Source organism: Poecilia reticulata, chromosome 19, assembly GCF_904066995.2.
Source record: "Poecilia reticulata chromosome 19, P_reticulata-male-v2, whole genome shotgun sequence".
Taxonomy (NCBI): Eukaryota; Metazoa; Chordata; class Actinopteri; order Cyprinodontiformes; family Poeciliidae; genus Poecilia; species Poecilia reticulata.
Window position 1 is genome coordinate 15,500,686 of NC_088848.1, and position 20,373 is coordinate 15,521,058.

Genomic DNA, 20,373 nt, shown 5'->3' on the forward strand with positions numbered 1-20,373 from the left:
CAAGTTAAAAATGACCTTTTTTTAAATTAAATTATTTGGCTCATAAATCCACATTTACATTCAAAAATAATTAGACTTTAGCTTTTAGAAGATCCACATTTCTGTATATATATATATATTTTTATTGGTCTGATGTATCATTTGAATTTTCTGAAAAAACAACATTCAGGGTTTTAATAAGCTATAAACATCAAAAATAAAAACTTGAAATATATTACTCCCGTGCGCAATTTATTCCTCTAGAATAGTATCATGAAAAACTACATCATGTTCCAAACTTTGCTCATATTAACTCTCGCCCTTTAGCGCTTTATAATCAGCCATTTTCAAACAATTAAAACTGCTTTCAGGTAGCAAGCACATTTCTTGAACAGGGTTTGCTGCTGCATTCATATGAAATGTCACATGAAAATAAAAACACAACAAAGATTATGAGGATTTAGCTCACAACTTTCACGCACATGGTTCTTCAAGTTGCATGTTCTGCCCTCTGCTGGACAAACACTTAACATTCTCTTCAAACTGTTTATAAAGGAAATACACGTGGAGCTGATACACGGAGACTTCTTTCACTATTTGAAGGCAACAAATCAATCTGTGCACATAGGTCGAGTGCAAAATCTAGAAAACCCCCCCCTTTTTTTTGGTGTATTCTCGTCTCTCTGAAAAGTGGAAAAGTAGGGTCAGCTGATCTGCCGACTTCATTAACAAGGTGAAGAGAGCCCATAAGTGTCTGTTTTGTTCAGTCACGCCCCGCCTTGCTTCTTCTTCTCTGCCAGCTCCTCCATCTGCTTCTGTCGCCTCTCCAGGACCTCCGTCCTCTTGGACTCGTTGCGCGCTCTCTGCTGGGCCCGGATAACGTCCACATCCGTGAAGAACTTATGTCTGCAAGGCAGAAGAAACACAAATCTCACTGGAAGGACAGATTTCTACAGCTATCATGATGAAAATATGGGAAATTGTGAATATTCTTAAAATCAACAGCTTCCTATTTATCACCAGCCTTCAGGAATAGTTTAGAGATTTACATGGAAGACACCAACCTAACCTGAGATTTAACTTTGTAAGTCTAGTTGAGCATTTGCAAGATCTGATATTTTAAGTGATGTAAGCAGTGAGCACAATTAGCACGGCTATCTCTGGGTTTATTCCGAGAGAATTTAGATCTTTATTTTAACTCCACGTCTTGGGAAAAATTACACTTTCCTTTTAAATGGCTCCTTATGTCTCAGAGCTTCCTCTAAATTAATATTTAATTACTGACACTACTAACGGCTAACTTTGAATCCTGTTTTCCTCCAAAAACACATTTCATATCATAGAGCTTGGGTCATTTTGACCTGGTAGGGATTCGCAAGGTGAGTTCAGTGATCGGAAAAAGATTGGATTTTTAAGCTTCTGCCCCACTGGTCACCTGTCAGCACCATACAAGCTAAAGTTCGTCAGATGCTACTTTCCTTCTGAAAAGACTCCATCCCAGTTTGAATGTTGCAAATAAGGAAAATAATGCTGTAGAAATGTAACTTTAAGAAATGCTTAGGACTATTGCATCATAGATCTCCACTCTAAAGATTCAAAGTAAAAATTAAATGTATTCAGTGGATTTTTTTTGTGTGTGGTTAATTTCTACCTTGGTACTATCGTGATTCATGCAGTTAAAATCAGAGAAAGATGCTGGTTCCTAGAAAGAGAAATCAAAACGTTTTGACCATGTGACTCAAATATTATTGTCCCAAAAACGTTCAATAACTCTAGAAAAGTTTTTCTTGGTAAACTAAAGTTTCCTTAACATTAATAGTTTAGTGCTCTGCAATTTGTACTTTTACCAATTTATATGCTCTTAAAATATGGCAGCACAGTGTTCACAAACCTGTAGAGACAAAACTACTTAAACTGAAAAATGTCTCCTGTGAAAGGATCAGCCCTGAACTAATATCCAGGTACTCTGCAAATGTTTTACAATCTTAATCTTATTTGAGTTTAAATTAATATTCACATTGAAGGCAAGTTAACACATTTTGACAATAAAAATAAACTGTTTACCAAAAAGTAAACGAATAACAGAGAAGGCTACTCGTTATTTGCTTGTTGTTTTTTTTCCCTCAAGCATAGAACTCTGCAAGATTAAATGTGATCACTTAAACCGTTTATGAATTAAGTTACGGTGAATAAATATAATTTGAGCAATCACGACAAAACATCTAAATTTCGGAATTGTAATAAATCGTAAATGTGTTTAATATAACTTAAGGCGCAAATAATAAATTACCTGTTTATGAAGACAGTAGCGAGTCCAATCAGCACACTCCCGAACAGAATCGGTTTGGTGAAACGTTTTCCGGCGGACAGCTTGTGTTGCTTCATTGTTGCGTGTTTGTGTCAATAACGAGGCTTATTGCCTGAAAATAAAAATCAAATTTTAAACCTACATTAGGTAGTTTTTTTCTATAGTTGACCTTCCGAGTGTGAGCTGACACAACAGCATAAACACACACACCTCCTTAGGTCTGGTAACAACTTCCGGTGTTGTGACGAACTTTGCGTCCCGATTGATTTCCCCCTCGGTTTCTTCACGGCGTGTTGAAGTTACTCGTAAAATGCAGCTGAAATCTCAGAATAATAAGAAAACATATCTACTTAAGTATTTAACTCTATTTTATGTAATCAAATATTGTAAAATCATATTAATAAATAGAGGTGGAACTCTGTTCTCCGACACTGTTCCCAGATTTGATCTCTTATTTCCTATGTGCCTACAACGCAGCATTGAATTTGCGATTTTGGGCTCATTTCTTTGCAGGAACCAGAGTAGAAACAACACCTGGGAAACCCGGAACTGTTTTTCTACTCGTTCGTTTTTTCGGACACATTTCAAAGACGGGCGACTGAAACCAACTAACATCAGTAAAGTAATGTGGTAAGCCTGTGCTTGAAAACACATTAATCGGAGGCTGACTTGCATAAAGCGACCAAAGTGGAGCCGGAAGCTGAAATATGAGCTCCACCGAAGCGCCGGAGCGGTTTGAATATTTACAATCTCTTGTCACTGAATTTCAGGACACGGACAGTGAAGGTGACGAATTTTAATTTATCTCTAATGACTTTTGTTTATATAAAGCTTCTTCTTTTATAGCCAAAATGTTTTATTTCTGGGGGGGGGAACACGTATAAATACATAATTTTTACAATCAAGGTTCCTGCTTATGTGAGATTGGGCTGCAGAGGAAACAGATCTAGCAGGAAAACTGAGCAGTGGAATGGCTTAGATTAAATTAGATTAGATTAGACCACGTTCATATGTTAGAATGGGATAGTAATGGGATAGATTGAACAATCTTGGACTGGAATTTAATTTATTATAACTAATTTTAATGCAGTAACTTATTTTTATTAATTAAAATAATCGGATTTTTTTTAAATCATTTTTGACAGGAATTTTGTAGAAAATGTCTTCACTGCTTTGTGATGAACATTTTAGGGGGATATTGCCAACAATTTGTCAGAATCTCACAAAGCTATATCATCAAACAGCGCCTCCTTGTGGTGTAAATTAGAACAACACAGTATATCAGCGGTATCGATTTCATTTTTTGCCTTATTTTTCCTTTATTAGAGGCCAAAGAGCAAGTTCTAGCCAACCTCGCCAACTTTGCGTACGACCCAAAGAACATGGAGTATCTGCGGGAGCTGCAGGTGCCCGACCTCTTCCTGGACATGCTGACCGAGGAGAACGAGAACTTTGTGGAGTTTGGGATGGGTAAGTGTTTAAGTTCAGTAAAACAGAAAAAAAGAAATATTTCATGACATTCCTATGTTATCTCTTTTTGAAATCGTTCAGAAATAGTGAATTGGTACAATCCCCATTACATTAACTGTACTGGTAACCTGCCTGTCTTTATTTGTAGTTATTGCCCAGGACTTCTGCACAGATTCTTAAATAAAGTAAAAGTAGTGAGCAGTAGACAATATGAATATTTAATATCTATTCTTTAGTATTGCAATGCTTCCTAATGCTTTACAAGAAATATTTTTAATCTCTCTTTTCCATCATTATGTGTTTTTACTCAGTTTCCATTGATCCTTTTTTTTTAATCTCACATGTAAAATAGTCTTTCAGTTTCCAAGTAAAGTAAAATAAATGCTGCAAATGATTTCCAGAGCAGAAAATATTAATGCCAGCAAAAACATACCAGTTTCAATGCTACAGGTATGTTGCACATGTGAGCTACCTATAAAATCCAACAGTGTACCTGGACTAAAATGTTGTGTTTTTTATGTTTGTTTTCTCTTTTCCACTCTGGCCACGAGCTTCCTTAGGAGGGATTGCTGCAAAATGAAAAACTTCATGCAGTTGACTTAGCGTAGTTCTATGGATGCATTTTGATTAATCGTCACTATAACTGGAATTAGACTGTCCATTATTACATCTATGATAGTCTGGATTGTGACTTATTGATTGAAATATGTCTGATTTTTACTCGTATTGGTATTTATCTGATTTCTTGTGCACTTCTGTAAATAAATCAGAACATTCTGAGATTTTTGTCATAACTTTTGCTGCTGTGCAAACAAAATGAACTGAACTAAAATCCAAAGATAACCTTCGGCCCTCTGTGCCTCCTCTGTGCTCTCAGGGGGGCTCTGTAACCTCAGCATGGACCCAAAGTGCAGAGAGGTCATCCTGCAGAGCGGCGGCATCAGCCTGGTCACAAACTGCCTGTCCAACCGGCGGGAAGAGACCGTCTTGTCGGCCATCACCACCCTCATGAACCTCGCCACGCCCGCGACCCGTCCCCAGATCTCCGGGCCGGGAATCCTGCAGTGCATGCTGCGCTTCTCCCTGGCAGAGAGCCCCCGCCTGCGCAACCTGGCAGCCGTGTTCCTGCAGGACTGCTGCAGCGAGGAGCAGGTGAGGCAGGCCCAGCAGCAGACGGAGGGACAGCAGACTGCTGTTGGGATCCCGTTGCCCAAAGAATGAGGACTCGGTTTGGCTCTTTGTGCCTAAAACAAGCTTCCCCCTCTGAGGCGTTTCTGCATCCGGGGGGGTTTTGCTTTTTCAGCCCCAGTGATGCAGTCCTGACGTGATGCTGTGGGAAAATGTTCCACAGGCTTCTGGACGAGGCCGAGGTCGGGGTTGTCTCCTGGCCACTCAGGCTCCTTCACACCGAAGTGGAAAAAAACCAGAGGGAGAGCCGGTGTTTGTGTGCAGGGTGGAGCAGGAAAAAGACAAAAACAGTTACCTCAAAACTTGCTCATTTAGATGTAATAGGACTGCTGTGATCTGTCCACATGGTGTTTTCATATTATTAATTTTATACGTGAAAGCCAAAGTGAATGCTCTGGAGAAAAAATGACCTTTAAAGACAAGAACGTAGAGACGCACAAATCACAATCAGTTGTGGCTTGATCAGTGGTCAGATCAAAAAGTGAAAAAAAATTTTTTTCTTGTTAAATGCATAAAATCTAAGAATTCTCAGTTTATTAATGCGTCAACGATCAGAATATGTGATGCCGTGTTTGGAGGTTCAATGAAATCAAGAAAGAGTGCAGGTAATGAATTCTTTCATTTTGTGTTTTCCAAACAAACAACCTGCTGAAAATGTATTTTCATTTTGTTTGTGAAATCGGTTTTAGCCAGAAGCAGCGTGAATTTTGTTGGGTTTAAGGATTAATGAATGAGTGTACAGTGGAATAAAATTATTTATTCCTAATCTTTAAAAAAAAAATTTGATTTGAGCAGTTGTGAATTACAGACATGTTATGTTCTTCACTAGGAGTTTGTAAAGTTGGAGTCACAAATATGTAAGAAAGCATGAATTTTATGTATATAGTAAAAGATAAACGGGGCAAAATAAAAGCATGTGGGTCGATATTTTGGCCGTTTATCCTAATTGTTACTTTAACTTTCAGTAACTGTAAAACGACTTGCACAACAACAATCTCTTACATTTTTGCTTTTTGGGTCAGAAGCTGTAAAGTTTGGAAAGCGCTGGTCTACAACGGTTATTATTCACAAGGAGAGTCACAAAAGGTCAAAGAAGCACACACCTCACTAAATGAGGTATAAAACTATAAATTAGAAAGTTGAGTGGAAGGAAAAGGATGCACAAGCAAAAATGATATAATTTATTAAGAAGCAGAAATATGTTCCAGAACAGCAAACTGACAAAATTACTGCTCTAGTAAAGGTGATCAGTCACACCAATTACTTTAGTTTTTCCACACTCAGTTTGGGTGTTTCTTGTTTTTCATCAAGTGAAGACAGTTTAAAATCTGTTGTGTGATTTTTATACACTTACAGTTGGATTAAAATAATTTCAGAACATGATAAAGACCGTCTCAGCTTTAAAACCTTAAATTTAAAAGCGTGTTAATGTATATTGCTGCAAAATTTAAATAACCTGATCAGCAGAAGGGAAGATATTTCTGTTATTGAGAAAAAGAAATGGACAAATAGTTTATGTATATATATTAACTTTGCAATTAAGTTTCAAGAATGAAATCTTGTCTAAACTGACTGGATGCTGGGATTTTACCTTCTGTTAAATGTTAAAACCCCACAAAAATCTTCAGCGGCCACTTCAGCCAACGTTCCTTCCTCTTGGCTCTTTCTGTAAGAATAAAACGTCCTGAAACATTTAATGAAACCTGAAGTATGTGAAATAAAATAACAGAAAAATAAAAGAAGGAAAGCAAACCTTGAGGTTCCTCCTTTAAGAGCCAAAAGCCAACGTTTGTTTTAGAAGCTATTTCTGGGCCGAATCCTTCAGGTCTAGACAGCCGCCGACACCCGACCCTGCAGCCCGCACATGTCGTCCAGGCAGGAAATTCTTTACGGCTTTCAGCGTGTCTGCCATGTCGGCTCATTTTTTACATTTTTAATCAGAGCGAGCGGCATGTGGAGGGCCGGGGAGGCGTGCACCTGCTGCCGGGATGAAGAAAAACGCCTCCGTTCTTCCCGTAAAAGAGGAACACCCAGGTCTGGCTTTAATAGAGTTTATTTCAAGTTGAGATAAAAAAAAAAAAATGATAAAAATGGAAGTTTTGGGTAAAAACTGAGCAGACCAACAAGTTTGTCCGCACACATCAACCTCACAGGACGGTCAGAGCAGAACTGTTTAAAAGAAATGAAATCACACTTGAGTGCTAAAATCATATTTTATGTTCCGTCTTGATTCCTGTGTTGCTTTCGACCTGGATCTGAGTCTATACATGTTTGCAGAGTAAATCGCGTCCTTGTCATAACGTTTTATAAAACGAATTAATGCCTTTTTCTTGTAAGAGCTTAAATACCTGACCCACTAATCAGAGTTTAAAGATCCCTGCCCATCGCTGGTCTGCTTACGGATTACACCGTCTGCCAGAGATGCTTCTCCAGACATTTTATCTTGTTCTGATGGCCGGATGGCTTAATCCAAATTGTAGTTTATGTTACACGATTCATATACAGTTTATGTACTGGAAACAGCAATTGGATTCTCTCCGTTCAGGAGAGAAGTCTGTCATTTCCTCTGATTCAGTTCAGCTGCTTCTCGGCCTCCTCACGTAGCTTTTGCTTCTGGATCTGAGTAAAAAAAAAAAAAAAAAAAGACGGATAAATGAGGAAACAATTTTTAAATCTACAAACTGTTCAAGAAATATGGCTGCAAAATGTGAAATTTCCCAGGTTTGTTCGACCTCTGGATCCTAATAGAGGAGAATATCATCCAAAAGTTTTTTTCTTTCAAAAAAAAAAAAAAAGGAGCTGCAGCTCAAAGATACTGATGTTTGGGTTTCTTTGGCTAAGAAAATCAGAATATTACATTGCAAACCCATTAGAAAAATAGATTTAGGCTGCACAATTCTGTATCCAAGGACATTGACAAAGTTCAGTGGAAGAAAAAAGTGTAGTTGAAAGGATGTATAAATAACAGAGATAAGTTCAGAATCAAAATAACAAATATGACTTGTTTTTTTGAAGATTCGTTGTGTTTTACATTTTAAATAACTTTTTGAGAAACCCACAGTCAACTTAATTGAAAATATTTTGACACATCAATACAAATAAAAAAAAAGTAAAATTGGGCGTGTGTTTTCCAAAACTCCCTCTTTCAGAATAAAAATGTAGTGACTGATTTTTCTGCTAGTCCATGTTTTTGTTATTTGTTATCCAAAAATATATCTAAAAAAATCATAATATATATATACATAAAAGTGTACACAAAAAAGGCAGGCATCTTTTCTAACTTCAACTTCAGATGTGAGAACATAAAACCGTCGCGTTGCCTTTAATTTCCGGTGCGGTTGGACTTAATGGCTCTCAAAGGAGTCCTAAGTTTAGGGTGTGGATTAATCCGACTGTGTAATGAGGCCAGAGGGACGCCGAGTGCGTGCAGACGGGCTTCATGGCTGAGCTTCTAAATCTGGATCCGTTTTCACTCTGGCTGCAACATGTTTGCAATTAACCACAAAATGAAAGCTGTGGATTTGGGGAAAGAAAAAAAGCCCATAAAAGCATCACCTTTCCAGTAACGGTGAGTGGGAAGCTGGTCAAAAAGAGGATGTAGCGAGGAATCTTGAAGTGGGCAATCTGGAAGAAGTGAAAACCGGGAGATGATGAGCAGAGCAGCTCCAGCAGAGGAAGAAGAGCAGAAACAAAAACGAAATGAAGCCACCTGTCCTTTGCAGTATGCTCTGATCTCCTCTGCTGTGCACTCCTGGCCGTCCACCAGTTTGATGCAGGCACAGACCTCTTCACCCATTCGAGGATCTTTGACTCCAACCACCTAGCAGCCAGGAAACAAAATAAATAAATACCGAGGGTTATCGTTCATCAGTGTGTGCTGAATGTTGAAAATAAACGAGAATAGAAGCATGAAACTAAACTGAAGTTGTTCAAGTTTCTGATTTAGATTGGTAATATTAATTATCTTCATGTTATGGTTAAGCAGGGGTACGGCCGGGTACTCCACACTCCTAAAAGATTTAGCAGGGGTACGCAGTACCTGCAAGAGAGAGGAGCGACTGTCTGCTGTAAAAAAATCAATGGATTCACTGTGCAGCCGTGACTGATTAGTTTTTCAAGAACAATCTAAAACACGACTTAATCAGTTAATAAATAGCTTTTTTCCCCATTTCATATTGTTTCTGAACTGTTCGTGCTTTGAAAGAGCAGCGGTGCAACATGTCGATCACGGAAGGTTTTGAGTCGATCTCAGCATTAGGTGACAAACTGAACGCCGTCAGGACGCTGAGAGCAGCACGTCCTCAGACTCGCTTAAAACGTTCGTAACTTTATTAAAGAACAACAAAAAAATCAACAAAACGTGTTCAAATTAATGACCCAACAACAATAATGATCTCAGTAATTATTGTTTCAACTAGGTGTTGCGCAATTCTGTGCGTTTCGGTTCCATTATCAAAATAGCAGAGCAGGAATTTAAAATTAACTAATCAACCACCGCTGTGATCAGGGAGCGCTTATTAATATTTTGAGGAAAAATATCCCAACTTCAGGAGATGAGCTTTTAACTTAAACAGAGCTCTGTGGTTCCTCCTGTCAGTATGAGAGTCAAGATGAGGAGGCGCCACGTTAGGAAGAGAAGTGGAAGCTGCAGGATCTTCAGAACAAACAGGTCATGATGCTATAGGCCGACTAATTATCCCTCTGTCTGGACACAGGATCAGTATAACCAGTTTAAAAGCTAAAATGAATGGTTATATGCCAGACATGGAAAACTGGGATGCACTCCATGCCATGATGTTCAGAATTTAGGTCTCATGGCATCTCAAGGTGTCAACATTGCAGCCAGTGGGCTGAAGGAAATACAGCTTTATTTTGTAGCAATTCAAGAGCTGCCAGCTTTTATCGCTTTGCAAAAAAACTCAGAAGCACACAAAGAAGCAATTTTTTTTGTCATAAAAAAATTATTTAAAACTACTTTCACCCCTGTGGTTAAGTGAAATAAAAAGATGTGGAGGTTTTGGAGCGTAAACACTAACGTTCGTAATATAAATCGAAATTTAACAATGACTAAAACAAACTATAATGAGGCCAAGAAGACCAAGAAGAATTTTTAAAGAAAAAGCAGATGGATAATAATTATAGGTTTTTGTTGGCAAGATGTTTATCTGCATTTTTCTAGCAAGATGTTATAAAGAGGAACAGCTCTGAAAAGAGCTTTGACAGGCATATAAATTTATATAAAGAAAAAACATTGAATTTTCTTTTTATATAAATCAAAGACTGTCAAAGTATTGAACACTATTTTGTTTCAAGGAAAGAAGGATATTAATGGTTTCCAGCACCATCCAAAATTTACTCTGATATCGACGTAGAATCTGTTCTGTCGTTGCCGTTTGTGGCCACGGATGGCGCCGTTACGCCCACCCACCTGTGCCTCCTTCACTTTGGGATGCATGTGGAGGAACTGTTCGATCTCTGCCGGGTAAATGTTCTCTCCTCCTCGGATGATCATGTCTTTAATCCTGCCGTCGATCTTGCAGTAGCCGTAGGCGTCCAAGCTGCCGATGTCTCTGCAGGGAAGAACGCAACAACCAACCGACAAACAAAACGTGCTTTTAATAAAAAGTTTAAAAATGATGGTTTGCATGTGGTTATTTTTTACACCGTCAGACATCTTAGGACTCACCCAGTTCTGTACCAGCCGTCTTTAGAGATGCACTCCTCCGTTTTAGCCCGTTCGGACCAGTATTCCAGCATCACGCAGTATCCTCGGACCATTATCTCCCCTTTCATCCCCAGAGGCATAATCTGGCCAGTTGTAGGGTTTACTATTTTAGCCTGAGGGGAAAATAAAGAGATACCTATTCAATCTGGAAACAAATTCTCACCTCACACAGAGAAATAACCATACATGTGTGATTTTTTAAATTTATTTGAGAAGCGTGTCGGTGTACCTCCACGTGGTCCACGATGTAGCCAACAGTCTCACACTTCCTCTCCATGTTGTCCAGGGGACAGCCGAGGAACGTCACTGGGCTGTTCTCCGTGGTGCCGTATCCAATCTGTCAACGACAAAAACACCAGAAGAAGAAAGCAGGAAGATGAGTCAGTGGAGAAGGAGAGGATTAAAGAAACCAGGTTGTTGTTGTTGTTGTTGTTGTTTTTTTTAATCAGCGTCCATAAAGAGTTTTGGTTTTGATTGTCTGCAGAGTTTTGTTTGTTTCTCTCGGCCAACCAACCAGAGATCCGTCCTTTCTGAGGAAACAGGAAGCTGAATTACTTATTTTAAACTATTCTAGATTGTTCATTAGATTGAACTGGATTGACAGTTAATTTGGTTTAAAACAACTTAGATGAATTGGTTTAAATATAGCATAAGGCGTCGGGGAATCCCAATAGGTTTGAATTTGATGGCATTTTGAATCTACAGGATTTACACCCGCCTGCATTCAAAATGTTTAAAATGGACTGTTTTGGAGTTATTGCAATAAAAGGAGTATTCTTTTCTCCTAGCTGAATATTTCAGACTACGGAAATATTATTTTCATGACAACTTGAAATGAAAAGATGAGGTTAAGGATATGTGGCTACGTGTCCGTCTATAAACTTCACGCCCAGTTGTTTATCGTTTCAGGACTTTCTGCACAACTTGCTGTTCTTTAACAAGGAGTAACAACAGAGGACAACTGCAAACAGAAGATCGTCTCCTACAGGACACTGTGGAAGACGCATATTTTGGCAAAACCTTCTTGTTGTTATTGTATCCATATCTAAAAATGTCAGTAGTTTATTCACCTTAGAGTTGTAAAGAGTCTTGGTTGCAGATCCCCGCTGTTAGAGATTTTTTGGTATTATCATTTTTGTTTTACTTTTGCTTGTTTGTTGTATTACTTTAGTTCATATTCAGTCTAATGTTAATCAGCAGTTAATCAACGTTCAGTCTAATGTGAGTAGGTAAATGACGTGATGCGAATACTTTTTGATTGTTCTGTTGAATATCTGTGTTCCTGAGAACTGATTGTTCCCTCCGAAGTTCGCTCTCAAGAGAAAGAGCTAGATGACCTGTGTGTTAGATGGAGCCTGCCGCCTGTTTTATTGTTCATCTTTTCTGACTTTGTTTTCCCAAATAAAAGGCCTGCTCGAGCAGAGAGAGGCAGAACGCTCAGTGAACGGCTTGGGGGAGCAGTTTGCTGAGTCTTCTCCTTTTGCAAAAGCTTGGTCATAAAATTCATATACGTTATCTGTGGTTCTTTTAATGAAGGTTCGAAAGGAAAAATACCTATCATTTTTTGGTGCCGAAAACCGGGATCTCTCATACCGAAATGCGCATTTAAGCTCCTTTAATTTGCTACGTTCCATCCAGCCCGCCCTGTTTTATGGTGGGTAAATTGGTGTTTGCCTCCGGCAGGAATGTTTTCTTCTCCATTCAGCTGATTATCAAAAAAAAAAACACAGGCGAATCCTCCAACAGCAGCAGGAAAGTTTAAATTGAGCAATAAATGTCAGGCTCTCTCAGATGAAGCTGTGGTGAGAGTCTTCACCTGCCAAACCTCTAAAAAAAAAAAAATAAATCAAGATTCACAATAAAATGTTAGATTTGTTAAGTAAATACTAGATTTTTCTTCTTTTTAAAAAAAAAATGGGTGGGACCATAAAATACATGCAGCCAAACCATCCTCCAACCTGAGCCAGTCACATCCTGCCAGAAACGGCTCCAAATTACATAAACCGCTCCATCTTCTGCACTGAGGTTTAACTGGAAATCTCCATTACATAACGCTGCTGTCAGGTTACAGAAAGCAACAATGCCCACAGGAATGCAAAGTGGCATTTAAAGTTTTCACACCCGTGATGATGGAAGTATGCCTTTTTTCTTTCCTTTTCTTTTTTGCAAATGACTTGCATCTTGCTTCCATGCCAGCCATCTGGAGACTATTACAAGTTATAAAACAGCTGCGCAGGAGTGGCTCCTTTTTCCTGCCGCCGCAGACTGAAAAAACAATAGCGAAGTCTGGGAGCGTGCACAGAACCAAACTGACCTCATGCCACGTTGTCAAACGTTCACCTGGAGCCTCTGACAGGGGGGGGAAAAAAATACGATTGGTGCTTGTTGCCATTTGTTGGGACGTGCGTCCACCGTGGTGCGCTGGACGTCAGAACGTCCCTTGCTGCAGAGACGAGATGTCCACGGGCGCTCTGTGAGGGTTAAATTCTCACTGACACTTGACTTCCATGTGCAGACCTCTCACTTTAACCCTCCTCATTTTTTCCCTCCTCAAGTAAATGTTATAAATAGCGCTGTGTGCTCGGCTCATCGGCAATCCTCCTCTCACCTTTTGCTCACTCCTCCTCTCTGTTTTCCTCACAGCTCTGTTGTAGCTTCTCCTAACTGCTCCCGTCAAGGTTTTTCTTTTTTTTTTTTTTTTTGGTGAAAGTTGCTCTGACGGAGGCCATCAGAATGCGCTCTGCGTCCTGCGTGCTGTTGTTAGGAAGCTGCATCCTCCTGGGGCTCCCGGGAGTCCAGAGCCAATGCCCGAGCCCGTGCCACTGCCACGGAGACCTGCAGCACGTCATCTGTGACAGCGTGGGGCTCAAGAAGATCCCTCAGGTTTCGGAGGCCACCCGTCTGCTGAACCTGCAGAGGAACAACCTGGGCACCGTCCCCTCGGGGGCCTTCAGCGAAAGCAAGGGTCTCGTTTCTCTGCACATGCAACACTGCCAGATACGAGAGATCGAGTCCCAGGCCTTCAAGGGACTGAAGAAGCTCGTCTACCTCTACTTGTCCAACAACAAGATCAGCAGCATCAAGTCGGGCGCCTTCGAGGACCTCACCATGCTCACCTACCTGTACCTGGAGGGGAACCAGATGAGCGAGCTGTCCAAGGGGCTCTTCTCCCCCATGATCAACCTCTTCGTTCTGCAGCTCAACAACAACAGGCTGCGCGAGCTCCAGCCAGGGACCTTCGCGGGCGCCAAGGACCTGCGCTGGCTGCACATGAGCGGGAACGAGCTGACAACGCTGCACCCGGGGTCTCTGGACGAAGTGGAGAACCTCGCCATCCTTCACCTGGACAGGAACAGGCTGTCCACCTATCCCAGTGCCGCCATAAGCAAACTGCGAGTGGTGGAGGAGCTCACGCTGGGAAAGAACCCCATGAAGACGATCCCAGACAACGCCTTCCAGAGTTTTGGTCGCTACATGGAGAAACTACACCTGGACGACATGGGCTTGGAGAAGGTAAGACCCGTTTACTTCATGGTTTAGAGAATCAATCTGTGATCAAAAAAAAAAAAAACTAGAGGAAAAGGATCTGGGTGAAAAGTACATCTGAAAGTGTCTTTTTTTAAAATTATACACTCATTTTGGCCTGTTTTAAATGGTTTAGAAGGAAGTTTGAACGCTTAAGTTGGGAAAAATGAATCGGCAAGTTTCTATAAAAAGACGACAAGAAATCAGAATAACAGATTTTGCTGAATTATTGAATTATATAACATTACAACACTTCAATGTGCTAACATTTTTAATATTGGGCTATTCACTGTCATGTTTATCCCTACTTAATTAGTTTAAAATTGACTGAGTCAGTTTGCTTTTGGTATCCACTTCCAGTGAGCAATTTAAACCTGGGGTGTCCAACGTACGGCCCGGGGGCCAGATGTGGCCCCTGTCCTCATTTTGCGTGTCCCCCAACTACAATTAAAAAATGACAAGCCTGCCGGCACAGGTGTTTGATGCAGATGGAGACTTTTGTTTTTAATTAGGGCAAAATTATTACGAACAAATTAAAATCTTAACAAAACGGATAATATTTGATATAACAGAAAATATTCATGTTTTCATAACCACACTTCCTACATTTGATTTAGTTTCATATTTAGATATTAACACATACATTCAGTGACTTACTCTTTTACTCAGAAGTAGACTTTGAGGCAAACAAATTTGAAATTTGAATTTGTTTAATTTATAAAAAATAAGGAAATAGAGCAAATACGATCCAAAAAGTGGCTCAAATCTTGTTCTTATGGCGTTTTTATTTTCCCCAAAACAAGCCCTCCAAAAATGTGAAGCAAAATCCTTTTTGATTTTTGGGAATAATGTTATTTACATAACCCATTCTCACAAAAAGTCTAACTACTTCGTTTGTTTTGTTACATTTTTGTATGTTGAGCAGCTAAAAAGAAAAAAAAAAACATAATATAAATTACTTGTGAATCTTAATTGTTTTAGAAATCATAATCTGTTTGGGTCTCAAGTATTTCTGTTCCTGTTCACCAGGCTGCCAATGTACAGTATGAGCTCTTATTCAGACACTCGTTCATCTGATACTTGAGGTTAAGACAATATTTGAGCGCCACTGTGCCAGTGAAATGAGGCGCTCAAAGGGAGAACATCAGTAAAATAAACTTCTCACGCTGCGATGGTGTGAAACCAGGTGGAAGCAGCGGGAGCTGGCAAGCAGATTCAGACACTTTTTTTTTACCCAAATGCAGGTATTTTTAGAGTGTTTTTGTTTGCAGGATGTCGGCCAAGCATATCTGGTTCCAATTATTACACAAGCAATATTTTCAGCAGCGTGTGTTTTGCGCTCTGGCTGGAAGGGTCCTATAAACAGGCCAGGAGGGGCTGGATCACAGGTAAACAGAGGCCGGGTGCTCCACGGTGCATGAAGAGGAGTATTTTTAGCCCGCTGAATGGACAACAGTCTCTTTGGGAGCCATGCTGGCAGAGGAGCAGCCCAAAAACGGAGGCTGCAGAGGGAGCAAAACAGCTCTGCCATGATGGAAATCTTCCATCTTTTTCCAAAACACCAGTGGAAATTTCCGAATGGCCTCATCTCTTCCAGCTCAAGATGAAACAAGCTTTTACAGAGCGGCCTCGTCTTCCTCCTCGTGGAGACGAACTCGACGCAGGCCGGTTCAGCTCGCACCTCTCTGAAGGTTTTAGCGCCTTCACAGGTGCCCATGAAGCCGAAGGTAAAAGAAAGAGGCCAGTAAATGTCAGTGTTTACATATATGAGAGGGTGCAGGAGAAAGGATGAGAAGAGGCTTTCATTCCAGAAAAAAAGCAAACATCCGTCTCCTTCAGCACGCAATCCGTTTTGTGATAAAGTTCAAGACAAACGAGCCTGACATTTTGAGCTGAGATAAACTAACCGACTGATTCTCCCTTTTTTTTTTCTAGCTATCTGCTGATGCATTTAATGGTGTGACAGCACTTAAGTTCCTTTATCTGGACAACAACAACCTGAAGTCTTTGCCCAGCACTATGCAGCTAAGTGTCGACACCAACATGACCCTCTTCAACAACCCCTGGACCTGCTCATGCCAACTAGCGCCACTACGCAAGTAAGAGATGAAATACAAAGGCTGTTTCCAAGGTCTGATAAGTTAATCATGTAGAATCGCTGTGTTATCCCAAGAAAAATAAGTTCATGAAACCTAGAGCCACTGGCTACATTTATGACATTTAAGTGGCATGGCATTGGCAAAAACATTCTCTTCCCCAACCGTATTGAGTCTGAGGACCCTTATGTTTTATAGCTCCCTTTTCCCCTTTATCATGCTGATGTACAGGAAACTTACTGCATTCTGCCAAATGAGCTTAAGAGTCAATAATTAATGCCAAACAGTAAAGACACCAGCATCATAGAAAAATGATCTTAACAGACTAAAATAAATCCTTTCAATGACCTTAGAGGACGGGCCAAGCAAGAGTTACAAGTGTTAACCTGATAAATTGTTAACACTTTATTTGACGGGGTGTGCATAAGACTGACATGACGTCGTCATAAACATGATATAACATCTGTTATGAACATGAAGAGGTCTTTATGACTGTTGTCATGAAGAGTCATTTGGTAAATAATGACACTTTCAATACAACGTCGTTCTAAATGTTGCACTGAAAGTCCATTAATAGTGCCAACTTTGCATTAAAATGTGAATATTTATAAAATAATACAAAGTTGGAACTTCTAGTGGACTTTTAATGCACCTTTTAAAACAGCTTTGCATTAAAAGTGTCATTATTTACCGAATGACACTTTATAATAACAGTCATAGACATTCATAAAGACTCTTTCATGTTCATATCAGATGTTATATCATGTTTATGACGGTGTCATGTCAGTTTTATGCACACCATGTCAAATGAAGTGTTACTGTTAAATTTTTTTAGCTTTAGGTGTCTGAAGTTATACCTGCAGAAATTAGCTTCAGGTAACTACAGCACTTGGACTAGTGATCATGACTACAGCACAAGGTTAGATTCAAGCATCTATAGCACTGGTTTAGCTTAAGGGGTAACCAGAACTATTGCCATTATAAACTATGTGCACCTAATTTACCGACAAGTGCTGGTCTGAAGGACGTTGGTGAAAACTAAAGGACCTGTTGGAGAAGGCCAGCAGTAACTGACCTCATGCTGAAAGGACTCATCCCAACTAGAAAGACTACAGCTTCTGTGGTTATTGGAGGCAAACAAGAAACAATTTATTATATAGAAAGAGAAAAAGTCCTCAGGCTGCTCCATTTAGGAAGGAAACGAACCTGGGCTCTTAGGAGGAGAAATTTCAGGGTGTTCGAAGGACTTAAGGGAAGGTCTGAGTCCATTACCATGGCAGACATCTGTGGCAGAAAAGCTCTAGACATTTTGGCACCGTTTTAATGCCATATAGAGGACTAAAACACAGAGTCATACACCAGGATAGTGGTCCCAATCTTTAAGAAATGCTACAGGACAGAGTATCCCATCTACTGAGGGATTCTCTGTCCCAGACTCTCAGATATCGCTCTTATGCATTGGAAAAGATCCGACTGATTCTCGAACGTCTCATTCAGGAAGTGTTAGTCAAACTCTTAAAGGAAAGCCACTCATCTTCAGTCTTGCTTTCATGACTGAAGATAAAAGCACAACTTCTCCACAACTTCACCTCAAAAAGGTGAAGAAGTTGTGGAGAAGAGGATAACTCTCAGGAACTTGTTCTTTTGTTACGTTTTACAAATGGTGTGGTTCTATTAGCCTCTTGCATGACCCTGGATTGACTCACTCTTGAGTGTTAAACAACAAAGATGAGACTCAGCTGTGTTACACTTCATTCCTTAAGTGGACCAACTTTCATGGTAGATCAAATTTCTCTCTCCAGTTCTGCTGGTACAAATTAAACCCAAAAAGTATTTGGATTTTCCAATCTAAATACTACTAATGCAGTACATGGCAGCCAGCAAGAAACACAAACTGTTAAAGGAATTTTAGTCCTTCATAAAGATGCGTCCCCAAGTTCCCATCAATACCAGTCTCAATTTCTGCTTGTTGAATAAAAAGTAAGTCATCTTTTTTTATTTCTGCTTTCAGGTGGATGGACTCCCGCCAAAATGAAACAGATGCAATTTGTGAATCCCCTCCTCCACAGAAAGGCATACAAATCAGAAAAAGCACCGTTTTCAAGCGCTGCAAGAGCGAAAAGAACAATAAGGGCAAGAAGACAAAGAAATCTCGGACTGGTCGACGTCAGTAAACCGTCAGCTGATCAGGTATCCAACAACTAACAAGCCGTATATCTAAAAGGACTCTTGGGAAGGAACTGTTTTTTATTCATGCATCATGAAAGAAAAATACATTTAAAAATATAGAACTCCACTTAGCATGTTGTATACAGAACTTTATAAATGGTTCTGTTGCTTTTAAATGGGATGACTAAGTCGGTTTGGAGTAATAAAAACACTTATGCTGGAGGAATGCAGCTCATTGTGAAAAGAACAACCCAAACATTGAGTTGAACAGTAATTTTGATACATCCACCCATTTTTTGTAAGTACTGGAGATGTATTTCTGTTTTTACCCTTCAAAATATCCAAATCACATTCCTGCAAAGTGTCTGGATGTGGTTTTTGGGTAGCTCATATTTAGCTTCACACACTTGTGTTCAACACTTTTCTTTCCCGACTCCCTTCTGTCTGCGTTGGCCCCAGGATGCAGTAAACCGCGTCCAGGTCACGAGGTGTAAAACTGTTTAATCTGGCAGCAGATTTTTGATTTTTGTCATGTCTGCCTCTCCCTCTGCAGGAGGCACAGAGAAGGAGCCTGTCCAGGTGACCGGCTGCAGCGAAAGCAACACTTACCGACTCTGCTTTGAGACTGTCATGAAGAAAAAGCTTTACGCTCTATGCTACACAAAAAACATACTCTTTTCTTTATATCATTTATATCAAAGACTGAATAATAACGTGGACGCAGAAAACGAAGCAGCAGGAGGCAACCTGAACAGAAAAGTGAGATGTTTTTATTCTCCCTGATGCAGCGGAGATCTTGGTTTGATTGAAGTAACTCTAAAGATTTAGTTCACATCTACGACTGTTGATCAGGACTCAGAAAAGACCCAGAACATCGAAATGTGGTGCCTTCCAAAAGGTATTCACGTCCCTTAAACTACGGTGTGTTTCAGTGGGATTTTATGTGATAAACTAACACAAAGGAGTGCATAACTGTTAAGAGGAAGGAGAGTGTGCAAGTTTTGACTTATTTAATTAAATCTGAAAAGTGTGGCATGGTATTCAGTCCCCATAAGTCAACACTTTCCAGAAGGTCTTTTGGGGCTTATCTTAATGTTTTTTACATCCAGGGACTAAAACTTTTGCCCATTCTTCTTTGCAAAGCAGCTCAACGTCACTCAGACTAGATGAAGAGCAACAAATCATCCGTTTTCAAGTGATGCCACAAATTCTCAATTTAACTTAGGTCTGGACTTTGACTAGGCCATTCCAACACATACATGCATTGATTTAAACACATTCTGATTGCATGTTTAGGGTTTTTGTCCAGCAGCTGAACTTTTGCCTTTATTTCAAGTCTTTTACAGCCTCTAACAGGTATTTTTTCCAGGTTGGTCCTCTGACCAGCTTAAAACAAAATGATCCATTCTCTCCCTTCCTCTTTAAATGTATGAGCTGCTTTATGTTAGTTTGTTATCTAAAATCCCAGCTGAAATTTGTGGTTGTAATGTGACAAAATGTGTGGAAGTTTAAGCTTAAAGTGCACGAACACTTCTACGAGGTGTCGTACGTCCAAAACGACACAAGAACAGGTGATTCAGAAATTATTTGTCTTTTCAGTGTCCTTCGTTGTAAAAAGGGGAACAGGGTATATTTTTCTTCCCACTGTGTGCAACAAGAGGACAAATGTAAGATTTCTATGATTTTTTTTCTTTCTACTAAAATATGTTTGCTCATTTATTGTATATTCTGTGTGTTTATATTTCACTTTTGGACGGGATGATAACTGTTCACATCCAATAAACCCTTTTTTAAAAAGTAAATATTGTTTTGTTTGTCCTCACTGCTCAAGTTTGTCCTTTGTCTCCCTCTTGTGTTTGAAAGCTGAACTCCACTTTTAAGTTATTGGATTTGAAGGCTTTGCGATTTCATAG

At 39.8% G+C, this 20,373-nt stretch overlaps 3 protein-coding genes and 1 long non-coding RNA gene across 4 annotated transcripts in view; 2 read left to right on the forward strand and 2 right to left on the reverse strand.

Moving 5' to 3' along the window:
* Window positions 1-210: 210 nt before the first annotated feature.
* LOC145549153 (uncharacterized) lies at window positions 211-2,532 on the reverse strand. Its single transcript, XR_014085129.1, has 2 exons — window positions 2,270-2,532; window positions 211-885 (listed from the first exon to the last, which is right to left on the reverse strand). It is a non-coding gene; the product is annotated as an uncharacterized LOC145549153 (long non-coding RNA).
* A 235-nt stretch (window positions 2,533-2,767) lies between these two features.
* On the forward strand, window positions 2,768-8,115 carry armc7 (armadillo repeat containing 7). The gene is made up of 3 exons (XM_008437467.3): window positions 2,768-3,073; window positions 3,614-3,757; window positions 4,635-8,115. The coding sequence occupies exons 1-3, from the start codon at window positions 2,995-2,997 to the stop codon at window positions 4,976-4,978; spliced, it is 567 nt and encodes a 188-aa protein (XP_008435689.2). The 5' UTR covers window positions 2,768-2,994; the 3' UTR covers window positions 4,979-8,115.
* acsf2 (acyl-CoA synthetase family member 2) overlaps window positions 6,112-20,373 on the reverse strand; it is a 29,470-nt gene continuing 15,208 nt past the window's right edge. Inside the window, exons 11-16 of the mRNA XM_008437472.3 lie at window positions 10,900-11,007; window positions 10,632-10,783; window positions 10,374-10,515; window positions 8,655-8,765; window positions 8,501-8,569; window positions 6,112-7,564 (exon numbers count right to left, since the gene is read on the reverse strand). Coding sequence (XP_008435694.2) covers window positions 7,517-7,564; window positions 8,501-8,569; window positions 8,655-8,765; window positions 10,374-10,515; window positions 10,632-10,783; window positions 10,900-11,007 — 630 coding nt within the window. The 3' untranslated portion in view covers window positions 6,112-7,516. The remainder of the gene's footprint in view (window positions 7,565-8,500; window positions 8,570-8,654; window positions 8,766-10,373; window positions 10,516-10,631; window positions 10,784-10,899; window positions 11,008-20,373) is intronic.
* Window positions 12,789-20,262, forward strand: chad (chondroadherin). The gene is made up of 4 exons (XM_008437471.3): window positions 12,789-14,183; window positions 16,131-16,294; window positions 18,303-18,481; window positions 19,014-20,262. Exons 1-3 carry the CDS (start codon window positions 13,404-13,406, stop codon window positions 18,463-18,465), a joined length of 1,107 nt encoding a protein of 368 aa, XP_008435693.1. The 5' UTR covers window positions 12,789-13,403; the 3' UTR covers window positions 18,466-18,481; window positions 19,014-20,262.

Coding starts and splice junctions, on each gene's coding strand:
- chad (XM_008437471.3), top strand. CDS start 13,404: ATGCGCTCTGCGTCCTGCGTGCTGTTGTTAGGAAGCTGCATCCTCCTG. Junction 14,184..16,130: donor ACGACATGGGCTTGGAGAAG/GTAAGACCCGTT, acceptor TTTTTTTTCTAG/CTATCTGCTGATGCATTTAA. Junction 16,295..18,302: donor CAACTAGCGCCACTACGCAA/GTAAGAGATGAA, acceptor TTCTGCTTTCAG/GTGGATGGACTCCCGCCAAA.
- armc7 (XM_008437467.3), top strand. CDS start 2,995: ATGAGCTCCACCGAAGCGCCGGAGCGGTTTGAATATTTACAATCTCTT. Junction 3,074..3,613: donor TCAGGACACGGACAGTGAAG/GTGACGAATTTT, acceptor TTCCTTTATTAG/AGGCCAAAGAGCAAGTTCTA. Junction 3,758..4,634: donor CTTTGTGGAGTTTGGGATGG/GTAAGTGTTTAA, acceptor CTGTGCTCTCAG/GGGGGCTCTGTAACCTCAGC.